Here is a 27777-nt window from a genome sequence, read left to right on the forward strand (position 1 = left end):
CAGAAATCAGTACCATTAAAGCCTTAAACAGAAAACTAATTCCAATCTGAAAAAGGTACAAAAAGGCACATAAAATCCCAGTGCTTCTGTACTGTAAAATTCAAGTGTAGCTGAGCTCGGTGTTTTCCAGACAGTATCGGATCACTGATATTCCCTGGGAGCCCAAACTGGTTCGCAGCCTACACCAAAGCCTCCAGCAAGCACGGTGCTAGTGGACTACAGAGTTAAAGCCTAGCTTCTGTATGCTTTTTGGGAATATCAGGTGAAACTGTTCATACTTGTCCAAAAGCCAAGTCTGTCCTGCCGTTCAGTCATCCCCACCGCCGTACATGTCAGCCAGCTTCTTGAAGCGGGGTCCCCAGTCATTCAGGTAGTCATAGTCCTGGTCCCCGCCGCTACTGGAAGAGTTGAGAGAGCTCAAGGAGCCAGCCGTGGAGCCACTGCCCTCGTAGTCGAAGACTAAAAGGGAGTCATATGGCGGAGCGGTGGGGTCGTTGTCAGCAGCTTTAAGGCCCTGGGTTAGGAGAGACAGGAATGAGTTACTCGAGGGACCCAGAGACCTTGAGAGACCACATCTTGCTCATAGGCTATCATTGGCAAGATCACAGCAACGTCAGCACAGAGAAAAAAACGGGGTGGTGAGTGGGGCATCAAAGTTGGATAATTATCATTTCTACGAAAACAATCCTAAGGGTGGCCGTGGCACAAGATGAGGTTGGCGACTAGTTGGAGAATATGTATGGCAAATCTTTGGAAGAAAGGGTCATTTGCAGCTGATAAGAGAGCATCGTAAATGACATGTTATTTATAAGAACCCCAATGTCTAGAATAAGAGAAAATATTCATGGACATTCAAGTTAAATTCTGACATGGTAATTCCTATAAAAATAGCAAAATCATTTAATCTGTGAACATAAACAATACATTCCTTGGTAGAACATGTATAGTCAGTGGGATAAGAGCAGTTTTGAAAGGACAATTTAATGAATTTAATCAGAGTATATGTAACACAAACACAAAGGCCCATGTGAGGCTGGGGCACTGATAGGAATTTTGACAATTAAGAAGATAAATACAAACTACATGTTTACAACACACATAGACACACATATTAATGGCATGAAGGTAGAAGTGAACACATGCAGAAGAGCAGAGAGGACCAATGGGAAAGGAGAGACTGAAAGAGTTCTGGGTAAGGGGAGCATGGATGTAATATGCCCCATGACTAATATATATATGTATATGTATATAAAACATTACCTTGTATAACAATTGTATATAATGAAGGATTTTTAATATTTTGTTAGTAAAAAGTAACTTTTAGCTTTCAAAGGCCAAAGAAAAGCCATGAACTGCCACTTGTGTGAGATATAAGTACTGGGGAGTGGGACAAATTTTGTTCATCTAAAATGAAATTATATGTATATGTGTCTTAAGAAGAATAAAGAACACAAAGATAAGTAGGCAAGTATTATCTACATCCTTAATTCTTAGAAACAGGTGACAATATCTACAGTTAATTGCTAATTATGTACAACAAAGCATCCCAAGAAGAGTCTTAGATCTTTTGGAAATTTTCTCAATTCCATTCAAGAGCTCCACTCCACAACAGGGCAAACAGTTCTCAAGCAATTACTGTCTTCTTATATCTTTGTCTCCTTTTATCTAAGATGTGGAAATGTGTCTTAGACTGTCTTCCTTGAGATACAATCTTTTCAATCCATATGTTTATTTTTGAGTACATATTAACCTAGTATACATGTGTGATGGTTATATCACAATGTGGTGAACTTGTGTCATTGTCAACTTGACATAACCTAGAATCAACTGGAAGATGATATACTAGGCATGTCGTATGGAAATTATATAGATTACATTAACTGATGCTGGAAGGCATGCCTACCATGGGTGGCACCATTCCCTAACAGACACCCAGGATTGTATAGAGTACCATGAACTTGTTCTTCTCTTAGCGGTCTGTAAATGTAGTAGACCAGCTACTTGAAGCCTGTGCTCCCTTGCCATTCCCACCTTAGTAAGTCACACCTGCAAACTTTCAGCCTGAATAAGCCCCCTTTTTTCTTGAACTGCTTCTCAGGGTATTTTGCCACAGCAACCAGAAAAGAAAAATAAACTCAGATAAAAAATTTTAATGAGTATGTTCTCTAGTTTATACATGAGGAATGAGAAAGATTCATGAAAGTTAAGATCCGAATTAGTATGCTGTAGTGTTTCTGAGATTGGATCTGAATCAATATCTCAACATTCACAGTATTTGTCTTGAGTTCCCCCCACTCCTCAGTATTTACTTATGTGAGACTGTAACAAGGTTATCTGAAGACCAAAAGAGATACTGGACACAAGTGTTCAATGGTGTTGGCCACAGAAAAACTCAATGAGCACCAATTAATATTTTAATAGTTATTTTTAAAGAGAAAAATTTTTTCATTGACATTTGAAATAAAAGTTAAGACATGTTATTTTAAGAAATAAAACACCAGCTGCTAGACTCCCATCAAAAAAACAGAGCCAAATCCTCCCAACCCTCCCACCGCCAAGAATTTCTTACCAACAGTCCTAACCATGTATAATTAAGCACAACTTTCCTTCATATCATGTTATACTATTTCCACCCCAGAAAGGTCTGTTAAATAAAAATTTTGAAAGACTTCAGTAAACCACTTCAATATGTAAAACAAAAATAATTTTGGATGAGACTTTTCTTATCTTATTTTTAGAATAAGCTAAATAAGTCATTCTGCTAAGACTGAGAACCACAACCAGCTCATTCTCCGGATCCCTGTCTCCTTTCTGTGGCAGATCTGGTTGCTGTCCTTAGTAATTCCCTGGGGAGCACACACCCACGATGCCACAAGGCCCTCTCTAGAGATCCAGTTTACTTGCTCCACCCTGCTCACTTTCAGGCTTGGTTGTGGCTAATGCAGTGTGAGGAGCAGGAAGCTCAGACACTATAAGGGTTCTGCAGTGATGCTGACAATCCTTTTCCTGATCAGCCAGGAGGATGGTTTGTGGCATATGTTGGTTTTCCATTTATGTGGACCTAACAAGAAAAACTACACGCAGATGAAAAAAAAAAAAAAAAAAAAAAAAAAAAAAAAAAAAAAAAAAAAAAAAAGAGTCACTGATGGCTTTGGAACTTAAGCAAGAATTTCAACCATTGATGATGTAAGCCAGCAATAGGTATTAGTTATTATAGCTCCATTGGCTGACAAGCTGAAGAATTCTCCCTCATTTTTTTTGCTTATTCAATGCAAGGCACATTGCTTGTGTCTCTGGGATGCTACTGAATTGGAGAGCTGGGTGTGAACAAACTAGATTCACTGGCTGCCCTTTTGGGGTTTATAGCCAGTAGTACAACGCCCCCCCCCCCCCCTACAAAATCTAGAGATTACAAATATAGTTACTAAACGATTCTTTCAGTTCAGAAACGTCTAGCTTTGGTCTATCTATGAGATAGATTCCAGAAGAAAAATTTAAAAAGCTTCATATAAATTCCCAGTATGAGGGGCTTCTTGAAAACAATATTGAGTTGTGGGTGCGTATGGGTTGCAGATGTTATGCAGATGGTAACACGTTTAGCCAGGATGTAAGAAGCCCTGTGTTTGATTCCCCTGCCTGGCATTAACTACTTTGGTTGTCCCTCCTGTAACCATAGCACCCCCTAGGCAGAGGCAGTAGGAGGGGATAATGAAGGTTTTTCTTGGAATAGTTGTATTGCCAGCTCAAGGCCAATCTGTGATATCTAATACCCTATCTTAAAAGAATCAATGGCAGGATGGCAGGGCTTCAAGTGCATCTGGATTGTGGGACTGAAAAGTGATGACATATGTTTCTGTGCTGAAGCGATGCATTCTGCAAATCCTCACTGTCATGTCAGAAGACTCCACGACTTCAGCAAACGTCTACAGGATTTAATTCAGCAATCCTTAAGATCATTGTAATGCTGAAAGCAATCTACCCTCACATCCAGTGCTGAGAATCTTAAAAATATTCTTTTCTTCTTGAGAAATATATATACATTTCAGCTCCTGGGTTAGTTTCTGACCACCACGGTAGTTTTGGATCTGTATTCATTGCCTTTCAGAAGGACGTCAAGCCATAACACCATTAGTGAAAGATAACTGTGCAGTGCAGGGCATGGTGTGTTGTCTCTGGGTTTGTAATTATGAAAAGGTGAAACCACTGACCTAAAAGAATTCTTGGTAAGCTGTCTTCCCAGGCAGAGATCAAGAACTTTAAGCCACATGTCTGATATTAGTTTGTACTTCAGAACAGAATGGGACTCTTCAGAACAGAATGAGATTGTTCTGAATGAGGTGTTTAGTAAAAAGGACACAGACAAGTTCTGAGCGACTGCAGAATAAACTTGGGGCAGCAGAATCTTTTGGATCCTCTACAGACTCCTTTATTCTTGGCTATGGATACTCTGTCCACTGATATATAAAGCAGTGTTATTAAGTCTACAAACTAACCATGTGCTTGTCTAGGTTTGACTCGATTTAGAAATTGAACCAAGAAAGGTTCCTTGGTTCACCTTTCACAGAGCAGAAGATTTTGAACCCTAGATAAATTTATCTGGGTGCCTATAGCAATTTTCTGCAGTCTCAGGTCCTCCGCAGAATGCAAGCTGTGGCTACCTTTAGCTGAGCTTGTATTTATAGACTTCGGACCCTATGCTTGTGGGGTGAAGCCTTCCTTTGATGGGAGCTATAAAGACACTCTGCAGAGAGGAACAGAAGAGGGATGGAAGGAAAAAGAGTGCCACTGATCTCCTGTCACCCGTGTTCTGTAGCCTTTGTGCCACAGCTTTGCCTCAGCTCCTCATATCCTGCCTGCAGCAGAGCAAAAGGGACGCCTCGCTGTCTGTCTCATCTCAGAACTCCAGCTCCTTTCCTTGGATGACTGTTGGTCTCTCACTGATGTATCAGTTCCTGCAGGCAAAACCTTCACTGTGCTTTTTAAGGCCTGCACAGAAGGGAGGTTCACCAGGGTATGAAAGATGGCTTTCAAGAGTTGCATAGCCACCTACTGAAAATGAAAGCAATTGTCTCTATTTAAGAGAGCTAAAATTGATTAAGAGTTTAATAATAGAAGAGAGAAGCAGAGAGAGAAGAATTAGATGGTATTTTTTTTCAAGGTCTGACTGATGTTCTAGGTAATCTATAAGACAAAAATCAAAACTGTTTAGTCCAATGACCCTGGACTGTTTCCCACACCTGTTTCCACTGCCCTCAACCTGAACAGCTACGCAAGTATCAGTGTTTCAAACTCAGATGTGCTCTGTGCACAGCTTCTCTGTGCACATCCATTTCCCTCTAACTGGAATGTGATTGTAATGCACCTCTGCACATTTTATATGATTAATATATCTTATTTATCTGTTTAGCCAATCATTTACCTACTCATCCATCCACTGATTCGTTCACTGACCCACCCATCCAGGATGTACTTACTCATACGTTAGCCTGCTGACAATGCTGTGCTTGCTCCTCATCACGTTGCTTGGATCATCTCAGACTGTGAGGCTCCTTCCTGCTGAGGCTTTTTCAAACTCACATTCTGCATTCACAGTATCTGAATTCTGGCTTGTCTGACTTGGGGTTTTTAGTTGTTGTTTTGTTTGTTTTATTCCAGCTGTCATGCTATAGACTGTGTTTAGAGGATCTAAATTTAGGATCTAAAGTTAAAATATAGTTGGGACCATGTGGGGTGGTGAATGCCTTTAATCTCAGTAGTCAGGAGGGCAAGGCAGGCAGATCTCTGTGAGTTCAAGGACAGCCTGGTCTACAGCACAGCTCCAGTCAGGCAGGACTATATAGAGAGACCCAGCCTCAAAAATCGAACAAAGGAAATAAAAAAATATGACATGAAAAATAGAAGTGGACATAATCGGACCATCTAATTCTCTCTCTGATTCCTTCTTCTATTATACTAGTCTACATTCTGTATCTAAGCTATCGTTACTAACCTTTTTATGGGGAATTTAAGTTGTTTAAGATGTGATGATTTTTATAAAGAGAGAATTGAATTATTTTATTTTAAAGGATCATTGAAAAATTTTTTATTCCTAAAAAAAAATAATGTCTCCAATAATCATGAGTGCATTTCTAACAATTAAGAGACTACTGTATGCCATGTCCTGAGCCAAGTATTTTACATACACTGTCTGTTTGTTGCTGCTGTTTTGGTTCTTAAGACAGAGTTTCGCTGTGTAGCCCTAAGTGTCCTGGAACTCACTCTTTAGACCTCACTGGCCTTGAAGTCAGCGATCCACCTGCCTCTGCCTCCCGAGCGGTAGGAAGAGAGACATGCATCACCTGCATAGGCTATACATGCCATTCTATTATGTTCTCACCACAATCTTAACTGAAGCTCCTATTTGACCTCCTCTTACAAATAAGCTAACTGGAAACCAAGAGAGTACGTTTAAGGATCTTGACCTTGTGCAAAGTCTCAGTGCTGTGAGGTGAGCTGGATTTGAACTCAAGCAAGCCCCTTGGTCCTCTAGGAGCAAAATGAGACGTCGCAAAGTAGACAATCAAAGGATAATTATAAGAGAAAGGGGGAAATTTAAGCTTTAGTACTTACAAAAAATTATTCTACAAGACCCTTCCAGATGCTTTAAGCAGCATAAGTCAGAAGTCAGTCTCTTCACAGAAGGGCACATGTGGTTTTGATTCCTCTAAGATAGGGGCACGTGAGATTACTTCAGTTACTGGAGGTATGCGAATATGCATAAAATTGAAATAAATTTATTTCAATTTTCTCACCCTCTGAAGGTCACATTTGAAAATGCAAACAGAATTAAATTCTCAATAAGATCCCAAAACAGTGCCTTGCTCTACTCTACCTGCCTGACTAGAAATAAGTTTGCTTATGAGAGAGTCAAGGCAGCGTTCATTCATTACGTAAATAAACAAGCTAGAAAATGTTCTCATGAGCTTCCCTATTCCGTATATCTATAAAAGCACTCCAATTATAATCACTGCTGTATTATTCTTCCTTTGGAACATTTGGTCCTCTGTTAAATCAAATAAGACCTGGAGATAAATAAATTTGTTTATATTTGCAATGTTTTTACAAAGGGTGCTGGAGTTCTTTCCAGGTGCCTTCAAATGTTTCAAAAATCCATTTATTTTTGTTTGCCAAGTTAATGGAAGATATTGAGCAAGCCTTAATGGTTACCTAGGATGGAAAAAACTGCATGGTTCTTCTGAGAATTCTGTAACTTCTAGGCAGTCCTAATCTCCCTTCCACTGTCCTCAAAACAAACCATCACATCTCTGCTACTCTCTTGTTGTTGTTGTTAAGACACTTTCACCTGCTTGGAGTTGCCTCCTGCCTTTAACTGTAGGGACATTTTGCTGTTATTATTTTGGCTTTTTGAGACAAGGTATCCTGTAGCCAAGGCTGACCTCAAGCTGATTTGTCTCCTGCTATTGTAAGCTAGGACTCATAGGTGTGTGCCACCACAGACAGTTTATGTGATGCTGGGGTTCTAACCAAGGGCTTTACATAAGCTAGAGTTGCTTCCCTAAGGGGCATTTCTAGGCACATTTGTGGTTCCTGTTTGTCATATTTCTATATCTTGAGATAATCCTCAGTTTCACGTACTTGCTATTTTGAAAATGACTCACAGTGGGGCCCTGTCATCCACTGATTCATTCATTAACTAACATATCTCGCACTACATCAACCACTCACCCCGGAAATAACAACCCATTTCCTGGGTCACAGAGGGAGGCTGAATAGAACCATGGGTCTGTTTTATGAAGGGAGGGAAAACCCCATGTAGGGTTGAGTGACACTGGACAGCATCTCTTTCCATTCTGTGTCCCTGACCCTTTCTGGCTTGGCATGGTTTTAGAAAGGAAAAGAGAGTTCCAGGCTAGAAGAAAAGAATCCAATTACAAGGCAAGGGTAAAAAGTACAGTTAAAAGCACTTCCAATGCTCTGAAATTGCAGGCAGGCGAGCAAGTACAGAGGAAGCTGCAAAACCAAGTACTACCCTGGCATGAGAGACCTTCTGTGTACGCCAAGCATAACTTAAATAGTGGACAGAGGCTCCTTGACTGAATATGGATAATCTGATGTCCCCATCATCACACTGACAAGATTTTAAATGAAAACACACTTAATGCATGTAAAGCACTCAGTGTCACAGCTCAGCCACAAAGAACAAGGAACAGCCCTTGCTCTAGAGAACTTATATACTCAGGAAAGAGACAAAATATTGACAGTTGGACCCTTGAATGGAAGAGAGAATATAGACAGTCACACTTTCTGATGGCAGACAGACTATTTACCCACTGTAGGCAGCTGGGGACATTGTGTCAGAAGAAGCATCATTGATTCAGTCCCTCCAGACATATCAAGGACAGCTGCATACACAGGATGTTTGTACTGGACCCTTATGGCTAGGGAAGCCTTGCAGATAGGCATGGATGTGGAAGACCTCCTTGTTCAAAAGTATCATACTTTGGGGAGATTTCAAACATCTAAGGGCAGTGGTTTAAGAGAAGAACATGGGGAACGAGGCAAGTAGGAAAGGTTGTGATTAGCTTTATAATGATGCTTCAAGAGAAGAATACAGGGCTGGGGTTGACTTCCATGGTGAACTGACACCACAGGACTGACACCACAGGACACCTAACATTTTGAATTCTACTCATCAAAACTGTTGATTAAAAGAAACTCTAGTTCTTACATCTACAGTCCAAAACTCATTGTATCTTAACACCGAATAATCAAGGGGATAACGCAACAACACGTTCTTAGAACAATACACAGCAAATCAGATACAAGCCCGTTAGGTCCTCTTACAGAAAGAAGATCTAAGTTATGCCTAAGTTCCTGAAATGTCTCTAAGCAGGTCTGTGTGTAAAAAGAACAGGGCAACTCAGCCCATAGGTTATAGATAAGGGAGATGCTGAGATTTTAAACCCCCATAAGGTTTTAATCTACATCTACTCCAAATTAACCTGCTACCTACTTGACAGAAGTAAACATGTCAGGAAAGCAACCTCTTTTTAGTTAGGAACAGATAGCACTGGGAAGTCACAGATACCGAGAAAACCCTGCTGGGAAACTTTGTTAAATAAATTATTATCGTTACACTGTCTTTAGTGTGTGTGTGTGTGTGTGTGTGTGTGTGTGTACGTACATGCCTGTGTGCATATGGAGGTGAGAGGGCATCTTGTGAGGGTCAGTTCTCTCCTTCTATCACATGGATTCCAGAAATCAAACTTAGATTATCAGACAAAGTGGCAAATGCCTTTACCCACTGAGCTAACTCACCAGCCCCTATTTCAAAGCTTACTGCATATGAAACTTTATAGCAAATTGGTGACATTTATATATTGTTTAACTGTGTCGATAAAGCCTTCAAAAACAGGGGCTACTCAACACATGACCAGAATCACATGCAATGGCCATCTCAAACACTGGAATGCATAGAAACCAGTGTATTGATCTTGGAGTGTCCAGCATTTGTGTAAAGAACACAATTCTTGCTATATATCAGTCAGTATCAACACATACTTCTGTCTTATATGAACAATAAAAATCCTGAGAGAGAATTTTAAGGAAAGGCCTGGCCAGAATTTACGCAGAGAAAGCACAAATTATTCTCTGTCAAAACTTTAACATCAACTGTAACTAGATTCTCATTATCAATGACATAAAAGAATTACAGAGAATTTTGACAGTGAGATTGTGCTGGCTGCATCCCACAGACAATTACCTTCCTCACACAGAGGCTTTTCAACCTCTTCAACAAGGCCATCCTTCAAGTCACATGATATTTAACTTAGCAGCGCTTCCAGACACCCTCCTTTGATAGAGCTGATAGGTATGCAGTGTATTCTCAGCAGCTGGAGGTTCGAAGGGTCCAGTGTGGAAAGGAGGCAGAGGAAGCTTGGTAAGACTAACAAATGAAGGTAGAGCACGTGGCAGTCCTTGTCTGTTTGTTGTTGCAGTCTAGAGAAACAAACCCTTTGCAGAGAGAATGGCAGGAGCTGCTAATGTGTACCGACAGCTCTCACTCATGTTAATCAGAACAACTCAGGGGCTTCCTTCCGTCCATGACGTGCCTCCTCTGCCTGCCTGAGGACCTCAGATCTAGCCTCAGCATCCATGGGCATAAATACAGTCAGGGTGGCATAGGTTGTAATCCCACCCTGGGGAGGTAGACACAGGTGGATGGTCCTTGAAGCCTCATGGCCAGCCAGGCTAGTCTACATGGTGAGTTCCAGGCTCAGTGAGAAATACTGAATCAAAAAAAAAAGTCAAGTTAGACAGTGCCTAAGGAACATCAATCCACCTTGTCCTCTAGTGTCCAAACACATGAGTGCAGGTTCACACATGCGCCTGCACATACATGTCCACTGCACATACTTTAAGCTTCTTTGAAAGGGTAGCATTTTGTTCTCTGTCACTGAAGCCATACCTGTTCTCATATAAAGATAACTCAAAAATAATGATAATTTAATGAACTGTATTCAATAGCTGTGTGCAAATGTGTAGCTCATAGAAACCTAACCTTAAGTATCCAAGAAAATGCTCTACATGAAAGTGAGTAATTTTCCCCAATGGCGGACCCCCCTGTTAGATGCCAATGCTCCTGTAAATAGCCCCCCACCCACGCTCACGTAACTAACCCTAACTAAACACTTTCGGTCACCACAAAGAAAGACACAGAAGCAGAAAGGGGACCCCATGAGAAGAGTAGGGAATCAGCAGAAGTGGGATGGGCAAGAGATGTAACAGGGGTGAATAAAGAAAACACATTCATTGTGTCTAGTTAGCACGTGCGGATGAAACACAAACTTTAAAACAAAAGTGAGTCTGCACCTCATTAATGAAGTCCCCAATATCCCCAGGGTGTGGGGCTGCGGATCGGACGGGATACTGTGGCTCAGCGTGGATGGGCCTCTCGTCTAGCCGTCTGATCCCGACAGGTTTGATGGCATCGGGCTCCACAGTGTCTGGTTGCTGGAGCTGGCTCAAGTCGTAGTCCTGCAGGGAAGGAGTCAGACATCCATGAGGGATGAGCAGAGGAAGGAAGATTACAACCTTTGTTTTTAAACACAGCCTTGAGTGCATAGAAATGAGCGCGATTTAACATAATGGAAAAGTTGCCACTCGGAGCTTTTCATGTTATGATTAAATATTTCTTTCACACAGCTCTTTCTTCTGTGTTTTCCATCCCTGCAGTCTGTGCTCCATCTGTTTTAAAGCATTCCTCATCAGCTCCCAATGGGAAAAGGCAGTGTGACGAGAGGTCTCACTGCAAGATGACTTAAGAATCCAACTATAGCATGCCCTGTACCACCAAAGCAAAACAACCAATTTAATGTCTCCAGCATCAAAAAGAAGTAATGGGGTGTTTTTTCCTGATCTCTAAAGAAGGCATTGGTGCATCAAGGTTGAAACCCAACCTTCCATCCCCCCTTCCTTCTCGGGTCTTGAATTTCTTATCCACGAATTTTGGTTTGTGGGACAGTCTGACTTGTGCCCTAGTGTTTCTTAAGAATGACCTTCATATTTTCAAAGAGTTACTTAAAAATATCAAACAAGAATAAGCCCCAGGGACTCTCTGTGGCCCACAGAACCAAAACACTTTCCCGATTTCCCTGTGGAAAAAGTTGGATCTAAGCATGCGGGGCCAGGATGGTCTGGATTCCTAACAATGTTACCCTGTAGAATGATCTGGAAGAACAGCCTGTGCATTTGCAGACAAGCAGTGAAGCTGTGGAAATGGTACTATAAGCATAGGCTAGACTCTCTCAGAACTTTCAGTTAATGTGCCAGCTACCCAGACAGGAGTGCACAGAGAAAACCAACTTTATACTGAGAAGAAATCTAACTGCAGTCTGCACGAACACTTTGTAGTTTTCAGACTTCTACTTAAATGGTTCTCAACTTGTGGGTCTTAAGTCAGAAGTCAGATATCCTGCATATTAGATATTTACATTATAGTTCATAAGAGCAAAATTACACTCATGAACTAGCAATGAAATCATTTTATGGTTAGGAGTCCCCACAACAGGAGGAACTGTATTCAGGTTTGCAGAATTAGGAAGGTAGAGAACCACTGCTCTACATTCTGGTGCTGAATTTAACCGAAATGCTTAACCATTCAACAGTGACAGTCACAGAAAACACCAACTTTCGAGCATTCATCTTGTTTCAGCCTGAAATTCTCTGTCTAAACTCAGCTTAAATCCATTCTAAGCATCTTCACAGTGAGTCTGATTTATTCAGAACTCAGTTACTACGTCTGGCAGCGTGCTAGGTGTTGTACATATGTCTGCTCATTTCATCGTTTTAACACATTTTATCATCCCCGTTTAAGATACGAAGATACAGAGTTACAATTAACCCAAGTCACCCACCCATGGTCCTGGAGCCATTAAGACACAAAACAGACTTGGACTTTTTATGTGTCAGACTCTCCAGCCTGGCTCCTTTCACAGCCTACAGCAGTGAGTCAACTCCGAGCTACAAGAATGGATTTAAAGAGAGAAGAGCTGCATAGATGGTCTGGATAAACAGCTCACTCACCCACTATGTGCCAGCCACACTGCCAGTTTCTTCCTGAGGAATTTCTCCTCTCACTAATTCCTAACCAGTGTCATTGTCTTTCTGGATCACAGGTGACAGAGCCTGAGGGACTTGCTCATTCACAGTAGTTCAGAATGGGAGTGAACACTATGGGCACCTGTCTCTGATTTGTCTGATTTTAAGTGTAACACTAGGTTGGTAGAGAAGTTCTTATCCAAACATTACTCTCTCCTACAGTTTGATACAGCTGTGTGAGTACAGGCCCTCGGGTGGGTGGATGGAAAAGGCACCTCAATCAGGATGAAGGGGTACAAACTTTGAGTATCAACAATGTGTGAAAGACTTAAGACAACTGGCTTTACGTTTGGGCCTTGAACCTCATGTAGCTTAAAAAGATATCACTGTGAAGGGAGGAGCAACATCCTTAATAGAGGCAGAAGAAGGACTGTTTCAAGTCATCCATAAGCAGGCAGAGAGTTATTTAATCTAGTACTAATGTGTTCCAGTTGCAAAATCAGAGAATGTATGAGCTATAGTGTTGTCTTAGAAGCCTACAGTGATGTATCTTGACAAAGTCTTTAAAATGGTATAAAGAGAGTTTTATTTAGAAAATGTTGTACTTTCATGGGGAAAAAATGTGGTTTTCTAAGCCATGTTTAATTGTACACCCTGTGAATATGGGAGAAATCAGTGAAGCTGGGGTAAGTTTTTCTCTTAACAAAGCTTATCCTAGAAAATGCAAAGTGAGTGAGAAAGTATATTGAGATTTAACAAATACTTCTATTCTCTGTGTGAAACTGCTTTATTAGGAAGTCTTACATACAGAAAAACAGGCTAATCTAATGTTTAAAGACCGTTTCTTATCAGATGACATAGTCCTTGATACTCTTGGATGTATCTTGTGATATTTTATTGTGAGGGTACGGAGAATACAGAGGGTGTGCTAATTTGAATGAGGATGTCTCCCAATAGGCTTCAAGATTGTGAATGACAGGTTGCTACTACTGAGGGATGCTATCTGGCACTTACTAGCAGCTGTGGACTTGTTGGAGGAAGTGTGTTACTGGCAGTGGGTTTGGGGATTTCAAATGCTCAGGCCAGGCCCAGTCTCTCTTGTTCTTTCTGCCTTGTATAGATCTGGATGTAGAACTCTTGCCTCCTCCAGCACCATGTTGGGCTGCATTGCCATGTGTCCCACCATGCCGATAAATGGACTTTATCTCTAAATCTGTAAACTAGCCCCAGTCAGATGCTTTGTTTTGTAAGAGTTGCAGTGGTCACAGTGTTTCTTCACAGCAAAAGCACACTGAATAAAACAGAGGCATTTGCTTTCTACATCGAATGAAATATGCCTGATGGTTTGCCTCATAATATCCAACCGTTGGACAGGCCTCTCTACCCCAACTTCTTGGCAATGTCCACTGGATTTCCCCCTCTTTCCACTCTTGGATATTTTATGTATTTACATTTCAAATGTTATCCCCTTTCCTTCCTCTCCCATCTCTGTCCCTCCTCCCCTTGCTTCCATGAAGACGCTCCAAACCACCCACTGGATCTTTAGGTTGACAATACAAGCACATTTCAACCAGCTAGCACCATTTTAAAAATATTCTTGTTAGCCAGGAAGTGGTGGCACACACCTTTAATGTGAGAACCGGGGCGACAGTGGCATGTGGATCTCTGTGAGCTTGAGGCCAGCCTGGTCTACAGAGTAAGTTCCAGGACAGCGAGGGTTACACAGAGAAACCCTGTCTCAACAAATAATAAACAATACATAATATATACTTTCCAGATAACCTGCTAACATTTAGATGCATTTCTGATGAGAAAACGAAAAGCTCTACAAAAGAGAGGGAACACTCCCATCCTTACAAGGTGACTCCCATCCTTACAAGGTGACATATTACAGGTGACAGCAGCTGCTCCATCAACAGCACTGCCTCCTGTCCAGTAACACTGATCAAAGCAAGGAAGATTGTCATACAGGAGCTTATTAATCTCCAGGTGTTTTCTTTTCAAAGCTCTGACCTACTTAAGAACCAGCGAGTAGGGCTGAGGAGAAGGCTCAGTGGGTGAGAGCATTTGTGTGCCTGCAAGTGTTCAGATTCCCAGCCCTCACATTCCACCACATTCTAAGGCGGCTGCTTGAAGCTGTCACCTAAGTGCTGCTGTAGGTGCAGACAGAGACAGGAGGGTTTCTGAGACGTTCTGGCTTCCTGTACAGCTTTAAGTGCAGTGAGAAAATATCTCAAAGGGACCAAACAGTGACAGAGCAGGGCATCCAATGTCATCTATTTGTCTCAGCACCGTATTAACACATATACATACAAGTGCATATTCTGAATGATGCTCACACGTATAACACACATACAAACACACACACACACACACACACACACACACACACACACACACACACACACAGACACTCTCCCCCACCCCTTTGGCTAGGCATACAGAAAGTGTTTATTGGGAATAAGTATTGACTAGAATTGAAGGGATGATGCTCATGCCAGCTATCAAAAGAACAGCTGATTCAGAAGACGTGACTTGGATCACGTTACAGTTCTTGTCAGTAATTCACAATGAGGAAGCAGAGAAAGGACCCTAGTCCCATCACTGAGAACACTGACAGAGTGATTTTTCTCCCTGTGATGACAAGAACCTGGGAAGTTCCTCAGTTATAATGGGATAAAAAAAGAATCAGAAAGCCATTGATTTTCAGCCAGCTAGAAGCTAGGTTAAAGGGATGACTTACGAGTGTCTATGTGAGGCTCCCTCACTATGGCCAGCACACACTATACGCAGCCGGTGGCAGGGAACACCTGTCAGGGTCTTGGGGTCAAGGCACAGGCTTTGTTATTGATGTCATTGCTTGTTATATGGGAAAAGTTCTGGCCCGAGGGTTCAACTTTAGACATTTTGATAAAACCTCACTTTATATGAATACCCAAAATTATATCTTTACAGTCCCACCATGCTTTACTTAAACTAAAAAATTACAACATGTAGGTTAAGAATGAAAATGAGAATTACAGAGACCCAAAATTCTCTGCAGGTCTTTTGGGTTTGTGGCCTTACACATAAAGACTCTAAACAACAAGGGATCTTTATTTAGACCTGGAACTCTTGAGGCTGAATGTCTCTGACACTTGTCTTATGACTGTCAACTTTTACAATATGAACTTCTCCACAGAAATGATTTTCAGATGAAAGTCAAGCAAAGTCATCTATCAGGTCATCTTTTGGGTTCATTCTTGTTGGCAAGAATCATTAAAAGTAGGGATAGTTCAGGGCTTTTATACTATTTTTGCAATATTAGTACTTGCACTAATGATATAAATATTTTTTTCCTTAAGATTTAAAATGCTTTAAGGATGATTTAATTTTGGGAGAGCTAGTGGGAGGTTAATAGCAGCTTAAGCTCTTGTTCTGGCTTTTGTTGTTAAAATTCCACCAACTTGCAATGATTTATCGTTGATTCATATGATAATAGCACAGATCTACCTTAAGGCATTTAGTTGTGGTAATAAAATAATAAAATAAAATAAAATGAAGCAAAACATCAGAATACATAAAATCCTAGGCTCTAGGCAAATATTTAAGGGAAGTAAATCCCATGTGGGAGTGAAGGGAACATTCATCTGGCATATTCTAGAGACTCAGGGAGTACCTACTCCCTGCCAAATGCTGTTTTCAGATCTAAGGAGATGAAAGAAGGAAGCTACTTTTCATACCATGATCTGTGAAAAAAATCACATTAGGTATATTCCCATAGGTCAGCTCATATAGCCAAACAGAAACTTCCAAGTCGTGATACTGATTGCATTCCACTGATGTCTGAAGCTCGGCAAGGGTCATGCTTGACTATGGCAGCAAGCCAACGTCTCCAACTGTAAGAACAACGCTCTGACACAAGGGAAACGCTCAGCTATGAAGGAACAAGACACCATGATTGGGGTCCGCACAATATGGAGAGCTGTGTTAAACGGTTGTGCCATTAGGAAGGTTGAGGACCACTGCTCTAAGTCCATGAAATGATAAGGCCATTTGATCAGTGACAAATTTTGCCCTACTATGGGCCAGGCCTGTTACCAGTAGAAAATGTCTTTTTATTGAGCAAAGACAAAGTGGCTTCAGGATGGTTCCACACTGGTCTGAATTTGTTTATGACACTGGCCTTGAAGTTATTATCTTTCTTACGTCTGAAGTACTAACATGATGGACTGGCTCTCTGTTCCTTATCTGTCTTCTAATCTAAAACGTTTTGTAAAGATATTTCTGAACTCTGAAAAATGAATTTTTCTGCAAATGTACAGTGTGCTGGTTTGAATATGCTTGGCTCATGGGAGGTGATACTATTAGGAAGTGTGGCCTTATTGGAGTGGGTGTGGTCTTGATAGAAGAAATGTGTCACTGAAGGGGGTGGGCTTTGAGGTCCAATATTTAAGCTTTACCCAGTGTAGAAGAGTCAGCCTCTTTCTGACTCCCTGTAAATCAAGACGTACAGCTCTCATCTCCTTCTCCATCGCCATGTCTACCAGGATGTTTCCATCCTGACTAATAGCCTAAAGCTCTGAAATTATAAGCAGTCTCAAATGTTTCCTTTTATAAGAGTGTCTTGGTCATGGTGTCTCTTCATAGCAATGGAAACCCAAACTAAGACACATGGAATTCCTCACCCTCCCTCTGCAATTTGCTCATAATCCTACAGACAGAATTCCCTTCTTCCCCTGTAAGTCTTGTTTTGAGAGGTTATTGCCACTAAAACTGTCTTCTCTTCCATATTTTCACCTCAGCCTTCAACTTCTTCCAAAAATAATTTAAAAAATGTCACCACTCAGCTTAAGATCAAAGTAACCTACTGTTGGACTGTGGAGAAAAATACAAACAGTTGAAGAAAGAGCAACATCTAGTGAGGAGATGATGAGATAGAATGGAAACCCTCCCTCCTTTATATTATCTTGGAATATCTCAAGGAAGACTATTCTAGTTTCAAGATAAATTTACTCATGAAGACATTTCCACAAGGAACTTAGTATTTGACTTTATAACACTGGATTCTGATGTCATGGGCTTTTGTTCAGACATTGACACCATTATAGTGTAAATATGTGACTTGAGTTGATTATAAACATATAATTGCTGGATCGAACTTAATAGTCTGAATTCAAACTTCGTAAAAAGAGAAAGAATAGAAATAGAGAAAAAAAGAAAGACAAAAAGACAGAAAAAAACTGACCACAAATCTTTAGTAAGTTTTACTAGTCACTAAAATAGCCATGAAGAACAAGGCCACGGGCACACATTTTCCTTCAACACTTTTACCCTCTTGCTATTGTAGTGCGTACAAAACGTAAATAGGGTGAGGAGAAAGGAATTGGCTTTTGGCTGTGCTCCAAAAATTCTTTATGCATCAGAACAACCATAGGGTGGAGCTGGCCATTTTAACATTTTCACATCATATAGTATCCATCCATCCTTTTCCTCTCTCCTCCTTCACTTCTTTCTTTTTAGAATAGTGCTGACGCATATCTCGAATTCAAATTCTTAATATTTTCTATTACTGAGATAGCAATATATTTCCTTTCAATTAAACCTAAAATGGTACACTTATGATTAGCCAGGAAGCAAAAGAATATTAAAACTAATTCCATCAAATTTTGGTTTGTACACATGAAATGACAAGAACAGAAATAGAACAAACACATGCAAATTACACACACATTAGAGACAATCAGTGAGCAGGAGTAGATGGATGGGCACCATTCTGTATGTCACACTTTCCCCAGCTCAGCAATGTGTACCTGGCCATCGGTGTGTTGAGAACAGCGTGAAAAAAGAGACTAGCGATGTGTTGATCCCACCTCTGACAAGTCTCTCCTGTGAATTCAGTTTTGCTCTTAAAATAACTAACATGTGCTAGCATTGGCAGGTGGGCATGCATGGATGGATGACTTGGGGCCTCATTGAGAGAGTGAACCTTGCCAGTAATAAAGATGCAGAAAGTGGTCTTCACAGTCGTGTCCAGATTCCACCATCTGGTAGTCTGCTTATGAAGCAGAAAGATTTTGTAAAAGAATGGTTTCAAGGGATCAGATACAGAATGGTTAAATAATACTCTAGTTCCGTCAGATGGTCTGGCCTGATTGCCTACAGAGACCCCCTGGCACAAGCAGATAGAGTCTGGATGGGTTTCAAGGGTTTTCTTGTATCTGTGCCCCATTCTTCTGACTACGCAACATGCTTGGATTCCAGACTTTAATTCTTGTCCAAATTGTATATTTAGACTTTGTGTTTTTAGTAATTTGGCTAGATAGATTGAGTCCCTGGTTTCCAACTTTGTGTATGTACTCAATTTTGCAAGACACACTTAAGCATTTAATTGGATCTTACCCTTGGCCTTCTCCAGAGAGTAACTTCCAGTGGTTATAAAGTATGTTACAGCTAAGTCGCTAGCCTTGATGATCATACACAGAAACACTAAAAAAAATGTCACTGTGTCTGATATCCAGTACAGTGAAGAAGACCTTGCAATGTGTCATGGTCCTGAAACTGACGCTGTATGTCCACTTCATAGGTGGGCAAACAATGCAGAGTAAGTGACTGACACCAGGTATGCAGCAGCGACTGTCATTCATAAAACCAGACATCAGAATTCCCCATGATGAAAGAAAAATGATTAGCTGTGTGTAGCATGTTCTCCTGGTACAATTTCAAACTAGGTTCCCAATCATTTTGGTTCCTGAGACATGAACTACTAAAGGAAGCTCATGACGCACGACTCCTTCGGATTATGTTCAGAGAATTCTGGCGACTATAAGGAAAATTGGCCTCTAGGTTCATGGTGCTCCCTGCAGTTAATGCCCTTCTCATCTCCATGAGCTGCTGCTACACCTTCTTTGCCTCCTATGTCCAAAGATGCACATCTCCACACCATGTATGACAGACCGGATATGTGCAGACTGTGGTGTCAAAACTGTCCATACAAAACACCTGAATGGGTTTCCACACACAATACTTGACATGATTTGGGGAAAGGCTAGGTGGTTTCACTAAATCCATTTATTCATCCCAAGCATGTGGCCCACAGGATCTTCCCAGAGATTTGGGAAGATATGTGATGCGTTTCCACTTAAGTCCCATATAAATCCTCCTTCGGTGCATGTGGCATCAGTGACTGCAGGTATGTGTGGTTAGGCTGACATTGAAAGGCACATGTAGAAAATGGTGGTTATGTGAACACACTGGGTCCATGAGGAATGAAACTAACTGGCTAATCCTTCTCAAATACACTCAGAACCCAACACTAAAGTACTGTTACGGAAGCAAAGAATACATTTTAACTAGGGTTGAGGTGGTGATCATGTCTCTAACTAATTTTCAGTAATAAATCTGGTGACATGTATTAATGGGCTTTCAGTCTTCTAAAATCAGCACTATTGAAAGCCGTCCTTTGCACTTGGAACATAATAGAGCCTTCTCATAGAAATCTGTTTTTTGTTCATCCAAAGCTTAGTAATTAGCACATAATGTAATCAGCATCTTCAGAAATAATTATCCACAAAATACAGGCTGGTAATGAGCTAATGAAGCTAGCTTGGTACAAAAGATAACAAGGAAAAGTTACTAGAACATATTCATCTTGCTTAGAGAAAAGTTTCTAGTTTCCCATGATTGCTACTGGTAGAAGGGGACATTTCTAAATTGTCCCATTTTCACAAAATATCAGGAGGCAAGAATATCATGTGCTTCCCTCCTCACACGTTTCTGAAATTTCAAAGTCTGTAAAACACAGCCATGAGCTCAGGGAATAAACAGATGCTTTCCTTCGTAAAGAATCCAGCTATCACACGGGTCCCTCAAACCATTGGAGTTGGTTGGTATTAGATGTTTTCTTAGAACAATTTCACTGTGCTTAGTCACAAATGGGACATCTATATCTACACACACACACACACACACACACACACACACACACACACACACACACACACACCTAGGAAACACTGTAGAGGAGGTGGACTGATTGGTAGGAGACAGAGGGGAGAAAGAACAGGAGCAGAACTGAGTCTTCTGGATCTGACAGAACCATGGCACTCATGGACAACAGCACCTTTGGTCAAGATCAACTCCGTCAACGTGAAATCGAACTGGAAAGAATCCTCCACCCATAGTTAAGGAGTTATGAACACTTAAGGGGTCTTAGGGAGGGATGAACCATTTTGTTCTCAAGGATGTGGATCCTAATAGGGCAACCATCTCCTGTGGGTGGTCTTAGAGTCAAATGTATGTAGGCAGAAAAAAATTAGAACTTGTTGGTGGTGCTTAAAGCAAACAAATATACTAACAAAAATATTTTGAGGGGCTTAAAAGTGGAAGGGTTTAAGAAGGAAGAGGGGTAGATCTGGGAGGAGTTGGGAAACTGGGAGAAAACATGATCAAAATAAAAGAAAAGGAAATTCCAAAGGCAAATAATTATCACATTAAAATAAACAAAGAAGGTTCATCTAACTGATGCCAACAAACAAAACCTAGCTAGCAAACAAAACTTAGCTAGCAAGCAAAATCTAGCTAGCAAACAAAACCTAGCTTGCAAACAAAATCTAGCTAGCAAACAAAATCTAGCTAGCATGCAAAATCTAGCTAGCAAACAAAACCTACCTAGCAAGTAAAACCTAGCTAGCTCCCAGTTGCCTCTAAAATCTAGGAACTCACATTCCATCCTCAATCACGGAAAGTGAAGGCTCAATCCTCTGCCAATCTCAACTAGTCCTAATGCTTACCATGTGAGACACAGGAGGACAGAGCAATAGGTGCGAATATATGGCAGACCTGGAATACAGAGGGCAGGGAGAGCCAGGAACCCACTCATTATCAGACCACTGTTAAATCTTTACTTCTTTGCAGACCTCCTGCCCTGACCTGTGTCAGTTACCTCTGCCCTGCTCACTGGGCTGACCCCTCAGGGCCTTATGCTAGTTCTGATGAGCAGTCATCCAGCGATCTCCACCATCACCGTCATCAAGTCTTCTAGAAGACTAAGAACACCTGCCACAGCTGTGGCCACGAGTGTGAACGTCAACTTCTTAAAATTGAGAGCAGAGGACACTGTCGATTTCTGTATTGCAAAGCAGGGGTAGGGGAGCCCAGAGATGAATGCCCCTGCACAAGGCAGGGCAGGGCAATGCATCAGTGCCCTGAATGAATAAGAGCTTTGTGGAGGATGCTATAATATATCTAAACACCGTCTTTTTGTCCTCAATGGACATTCAATCCTGCTTCTCCACTTTCCAACACTGAATGTCTACTCTGCCTGAAGGTTCTGGGAGTCTACGAGATCACAGTAGCAAACCACCCAGTTCATGTCTCACACCCATCATAGGAGCTTATACACTACATGGATCCACACGTAAGAGCTTTTACAAAGGCAAAGAGTTAATAAATGCTGGCTTTAATGGAAGAATTATCATAACAGTCTAAGCCTTAAAGAAATGCAAGTTTCTGTTTCCTATCCAGGGGTTCAAAGAAGAAGGTCCCAGGGAAAGTAAGAAACGCCCTGTATTGTACATTTTCCCCTGATTTTATTAGGGATGTTGATATAGAAGAACTAGACCCAGAGATTATTGAAACTGATACAGGATGTGCAACCAGTTTTGTTGGCCGAAAGGGTCCAGAAGGACATTTACTAATGAGGGTAATTAAACATGCCTTGACAACCAGCAGGGCCTGGCTGGTGACTGCAGTGAGCCAGATAAAGATGGAGCCTCACCCTAAGAAAAAAGACCAGACAGTATACAAACAGGGTCTTCCCACCAGCCAATAGAGCTAATCAGAGTTGACAGGCCTCTTACAAATGCAGTTTCAAATATGGTCCACTCTGGCCTTGACCATTAACCAATCACAAAGGGGCAGAGTATCTACAAGCTCCCAACAGATAAGGATAAAAGACACAGGATTCCACTGTCCACCCCCCTCCTCGGCCGCTCCTATTTGTTAAAGAAATCAACAACCCAGGCAGAGAAATTCAACAGATAGAGATGCTAATCTGGGGAGATAAGACCTGCCCTTGTTAAGGGCAACTTTGCTTTGATTTCTTCCAAATCAGCTAGCTGCCAGGAAGAAGGCTGCTTTGTTTTGTCTGGAAGAGCTAGAACCTGGGTAATCCAGCTACAGGCTAAATTTGAGATATACATACTCTGATGCAGACAGCTGTAGTCTTCCTTCCAGACACTAGCTTATGGGTCTCTCAGATCACTAAAGGAGGACAAGTGTGGCCATTTCTTGCTGATAACAGGACAGCAAAGGAGTCTTTGAGACTACCTGTGTGTGACGTCAAGCATGGCAGACCTGTACCTACGTATCACAAGCCCACTCACAGAGGAACAGTCCCCACTCAGACCACCAGTAACATACATGCTCCTTAAAATGCTACTTATTGTGTTAAAAGACAAAAACAATTAACACTGTCCAGATGTATTGAGGCCCTAGCTGCAGACTCCTATTACATTGCCCAGTCTACACTCTAAACAATAGAATTCCTAACAAGGACCATGGTAGATTTGTAGAAAAGAGGAAATGCTGTATTTCAACAAAGCCAGGCTTCTCGGGAACTGAAGAGCATGCTCATAAACTATTCCTGTTTTCAGTAAGGACAGAGACAAATTGTAAAAGAATCCATCAAAAATATTTTCAAAGAGGGCTAGCAAGATGGCTCAGTGGGGGAAGGTGCTTGTCAACAAACCTTGATGCCCTGAATTTGATCCCAGAGTCCCTTGTGGAAGAAAGATGACTCCTGCTTGTTGTCCTAAGACCTTCTTGTGACACGTAAGCAATCGCATGTGCATGACTCCCTTTCCTCTAATAAATCCATGCAAACACGTGTTTAGATTTTATCATATAGCAACATTAATGGAGGCCACGTGGTCATGTAACAATAACAAACAATAAGCAATAGAAAATAGTAGAGCACCAAACCACAGGACTACACATACATAACCATCTACTACCAACCATGATTCCTTTTCATTTAAGTTAACAGAGGATGAAGACAGGACCTCCAAATCCACATCTTAAATCCCACAGAAAAACCAAGCATAGGTCGGTCATAGTGTGACTGACAAAACCTTCTGTACGGCTCACAAATGACATATTCAATGAGAAAGGGTTAGGGTTCATTATCATGACAGACAAGGTCTTCTGAATGGAACATAAAAGCTTAACCACAACAGGAGTAATGACAGACTGGCTACTGTTAAATGTCTGCTCATCGTAAGAACATTCATCATTAGGAGAATCTAGAGAGCAGACTATGAGATGAGCCCTTCAATTTACTCATCTGACAGAAAGCTCGTGTCTATCACATGGAATGGTTCTGTCAGCTCAACAAGGAGAAGAAAACATTACAGAAAGGAGAAACATTGTCAATTCCCAGTGAAACAGAATGGATAAATAGTATGCAGATGTTTCTTAGCATTCAACACTATTCATCAGTGGTAAAATGAACCACTTTTACACTACATGGGTGGGACTTCCAGGTCTAACAGTGTGAAACAGATTACAGAAATGACGGCCACAAAAAAAAAATCCATCAGAGTTTTATAAATTATAATAAATTAACAATACTTATTTTACCTTTAATGTAAACAAAGAGCACCGTTAGATACTGCCTGTAATCTGTCATTTTGCTTGATCGACGTAGAAAGGGAGTTTCTAGGGTGCTGTAGGCATCGATATGGGGGCTAGATACACTCTGATGTCTGTAGGGAGCCTCCTCTTTACTCAAAAGTTTGAGACTATTATTCACACTCTAACATCAAGAATAAGTCGGCTACATGAACAGCTCAGAGCTTTAGAAGCGATGCGCTAAGGACCAAGTGAAGGCAGGCTCTATGAGAGCAGGAACAGGCAGGCCTCCAAGACAGGCCACCATAGGCACCGTTATCTCCCACTCCCCAAGAGTGAGGCTGATAAAAAGAAATCACCATAAAATAAAGGCATCAGGACAAATCTGAACTTAGAGAGAGACATCGGTGGTCATGAGAAGATTTATAGGCTGATGGGGCTGGTGTCTACCAGGAAGGCCGTCCTATGGGCCTCAACTTAGAATACAAAGGGTTCATCAAACAATGTCTGCAGTACAAATGAACTGCAATTTAGATTTAACAACTGCTGAACCATGAGTGAACATGTTAAACCAGCGACAAGATGCTTGTTAGGAAGCTCTTGCAAGGCAAACACAGCAACTCTGGGGATGCAGAGGACCTCGGGGATTTAAAAAAAATTAGAGCTAGTGCCCTTTGTCCATTCCTACATCAGGTATAGTGTTTTGTTATTAAGTTAAAACATTATTGAGTAGATTATACGGGAAACTGGCCTGAGAAGAACCAGAAACTCTAAAGGCTGTTGACAGAGACTAAAATGTCACCAAAGAACTGAGAATCTTCTGAGACACAAAGTTAGGGGGTGTATGAGATAAGGGAATCACTCACAGAGCACAAAGCAGAGAAAATTCAGAAAAGTTCTCAGGACAGTGGTGAAGTGGATAGAAAAGAAGGCATTCACAGCCACAAGTCTGTGAGAGCCAGCGAACTCCAGAATTCACAAAAGGACGAAACCAAAAATGTATGGTGATATTTTCAAGGTTTTACAGAATGCTTTAGGAACCCCAAAGGCATATATGAGCATCAAGTTAAACGTGTCTTATTTAGGTTTATTTACATTTGTCAGCCATCATTCTACATCTGAGTCCTTGGAGAATGACACTTCTCCTTGGGGACAACTGCTTGCCTCCATGACTCCAGCAGGAATTTGAATCTTGCTTGATTGGAATTGGGTCTTAGTGTTTTAGATTCATGGAGGCTAGAGCATTTCTGCTGTGTCTTCTTCATTCCCTTCTCACCAGAAGGTAGGTTTTACTATTGGATCTAAAACAAAACCCTAAACAGATAAAGAGATCTTTCCTAAATGAACTAGGAGAGAACCTGAAACAACTTCTTGAAGGAATTTAAGTCAAGGTGGGTGGGTGGATTCAGACATCTGACTCTGAGCTCTTGGTTTATATGCTACAAGGCTGAGAATAATGTATCCTGCCCAAGCACCTCCAATTTTATCAATCAACTATCAGGTATTATTATTTTTCTGCTGAAGCTTTGTGAGATGGTTTTAGGTTGATACTTCCAAAGGGTCTGGAGATATGGCACAAACACACATACATCATATACAGACAAACACCCCCTAACACTCTCTCTCTCTCTCTCGCTCTCTCTCTCTCTCTCTCTGTCTCTCTGTCTCTGTCTCTCTCTGTCTCTGTCTCTCTCTCTCTCACACACATGCACACACAGAGACAGACAGACAGAATGATGAGCCATGCACAACAATGAAATCCAGATGTGCTGGGTAAGTGGAAAGGTAGATTAATTAAGAATTAAGTCACATGTGAATTTTAAAACCTAAATACATCTATACAAGTGAGAAGCCCTAGGGTGTGTTTACAGAGACTCTTTAATTAGCCAGTATTCAAAACAGCTTTACACACTTGAGTCAAGTTTTCAAGACATTTTAAACATGCTTCTCTCCTAAATGAGAGATCAGGCTTTGCAAATCAAGAACAGAACCTGCTGTCATGGGCTCACAACAATGCACAAGACTTCGCAAATGTGAGCAAGAAATGTTACACATGGAGATCAGGTATGAAAGTGCTCTGCTCAACAAAAGAATTACAGCAGTTCCTAACAGGTGCTAGGAAGTGTGTGTGTGTGTGTGTGTGTGTGTGTGTGTGTGTGTGTGTGTAGGGGGTGTTTATACTGATTAGCCAATTGCCAAATGCACTCAGAAAACAATTTACTGATGATCCAAACCCCGAGAATGCCAGGTTCTTTTCAGATTATTCTTTCTGACATTTGTTTCCGAAGCAGAAATGGTGTAACTATAGCACCCCATGTATTGATAATAAACCTGTTGTGACTTCTTGGCAATACTTACTTACATACATACTATTTCAAGATGATTTATATGTATGGATGGCTGAATGTAGGCTGTGACACCGGACAGACCCAGACTCAAATCCTGCATCTGTGACCTAGGTAGAGTCTAAGGGGAGCTCATTGTGCAGTCATCAAAAGTGGGATGCTCTCAGAGGAATCCATGCCTTCCAAGATTCTAGAAAGATATCTGATGTATGTGACCAATGCCTGGCATGCAATATGGACCTCTTTATATTGTTCTTAGGAAACCAGGGAGGTTGGTTCTGAGCAAAGCGGCCTGTAGTTTTCACATATTGCTTATGGTCACTTGCATACATACAGCTTCGTGTGTACATCACACACAAAAACAAACTATTTAATAGCAAGAAGGAAATTCTGTCACCAATTCAGCAACTACTGTAAGCTGGGCACCAAGACAGACACCACAGAGATATAAATGGAGTAGATGTCACCTTTAAATTTGAGTTTTTCTCGATGATGTTAAAACACGTAGAGGCAAATATTTGCTGGATTTACCCCGCTTTATGTCACCAGAGATTAAATCATGCCTGGGATATTAAATTTTCCTGGCAGTATTTTCAAAATAAGCAGACTTAGTGCTTCTTATATCAACGTTGTATATCTAGAGCCCAGTATAAAAATATAATTGCACTTATCTTGTAATTACCCAGTGGAACCAAAAAGGAGAAAGCAAACAATACGAATTTACGTGAAACAGATTCAAGTTGTATGCTTTCTGAGTCAATGATATTCCTATAAAATAAATACAACTATAACGAAATTTGGGGAACAGTCAAGAAATGGGTGACTTTATGGGAGGAATACAGCAGCAGGCTGATAATATGATACGATAAAGGGCAGAAAATGTGATGGTTTTCATAATACATAATCATACAGATTTAAAACACCACTCACCTGGTCTTCCTCTCCTCCACCTTCCTCATCATATTTCAGTATATTATCTCTTACGTCATCTTCTGGGTCAATTAAAAGCTGCTTGGCTTGCCGCTCTTTATCCCGGCGTTTCATCCATACCACAAACATGAGAACAAGGACTGGATAGGGGAAGAGGACAAATGCACACGGCTGTTCATTCTGAAAGCTAGACTTACAAAACCTCAAACTTCTGCATTCCCGATTTAAACACACAGTAGGATCACATGACTCACTCTCGTTCTGACTGTGGGTCTTAGCAGTCCTCTGACAG

At 41.1% G+C, this 27777-nt stretch overlaps 1 protein-coding gene across 1 annotated transcript in view; it reads right to left on the minus strand.

Moving 5' to 3' along the window:
* Positions 1 to 307: 307 nt before the first annotated feature.
* CDH2 (cadherin 2) overlaps positions 308 to 27777 on the minus strand; it is a gene marked incomplete at both ends in the record, with an annotated part of 205978 nt that continues 178508 nt past the window's right edge. Inside the window, 3 exons of the mRNA XM_080919693.1 lie at positions 308 to 514; positions 10873 to 11037; positions 27486 to 27625. Coding sequence (XP_080775819.1) covers positions 308 to 514; positions 10873 to 11037; positions 27486 to 27625 — 512 coding nt within the window. The remainder of the gene's footprint in view (positions 515 to 10872; positions 11038 to 27485; positions 27626 to 27777) is intronic.

Source organism: Micromys minutus (assembly GCF_963924665.1).
Source record: "Micromys minutus genome assembly, chromosome: 8".
NCBI lineage: Eukaryota > Metazoa > Chordata > Mammalia > Rodentia > Muridae > Micromys > Micromys minutus.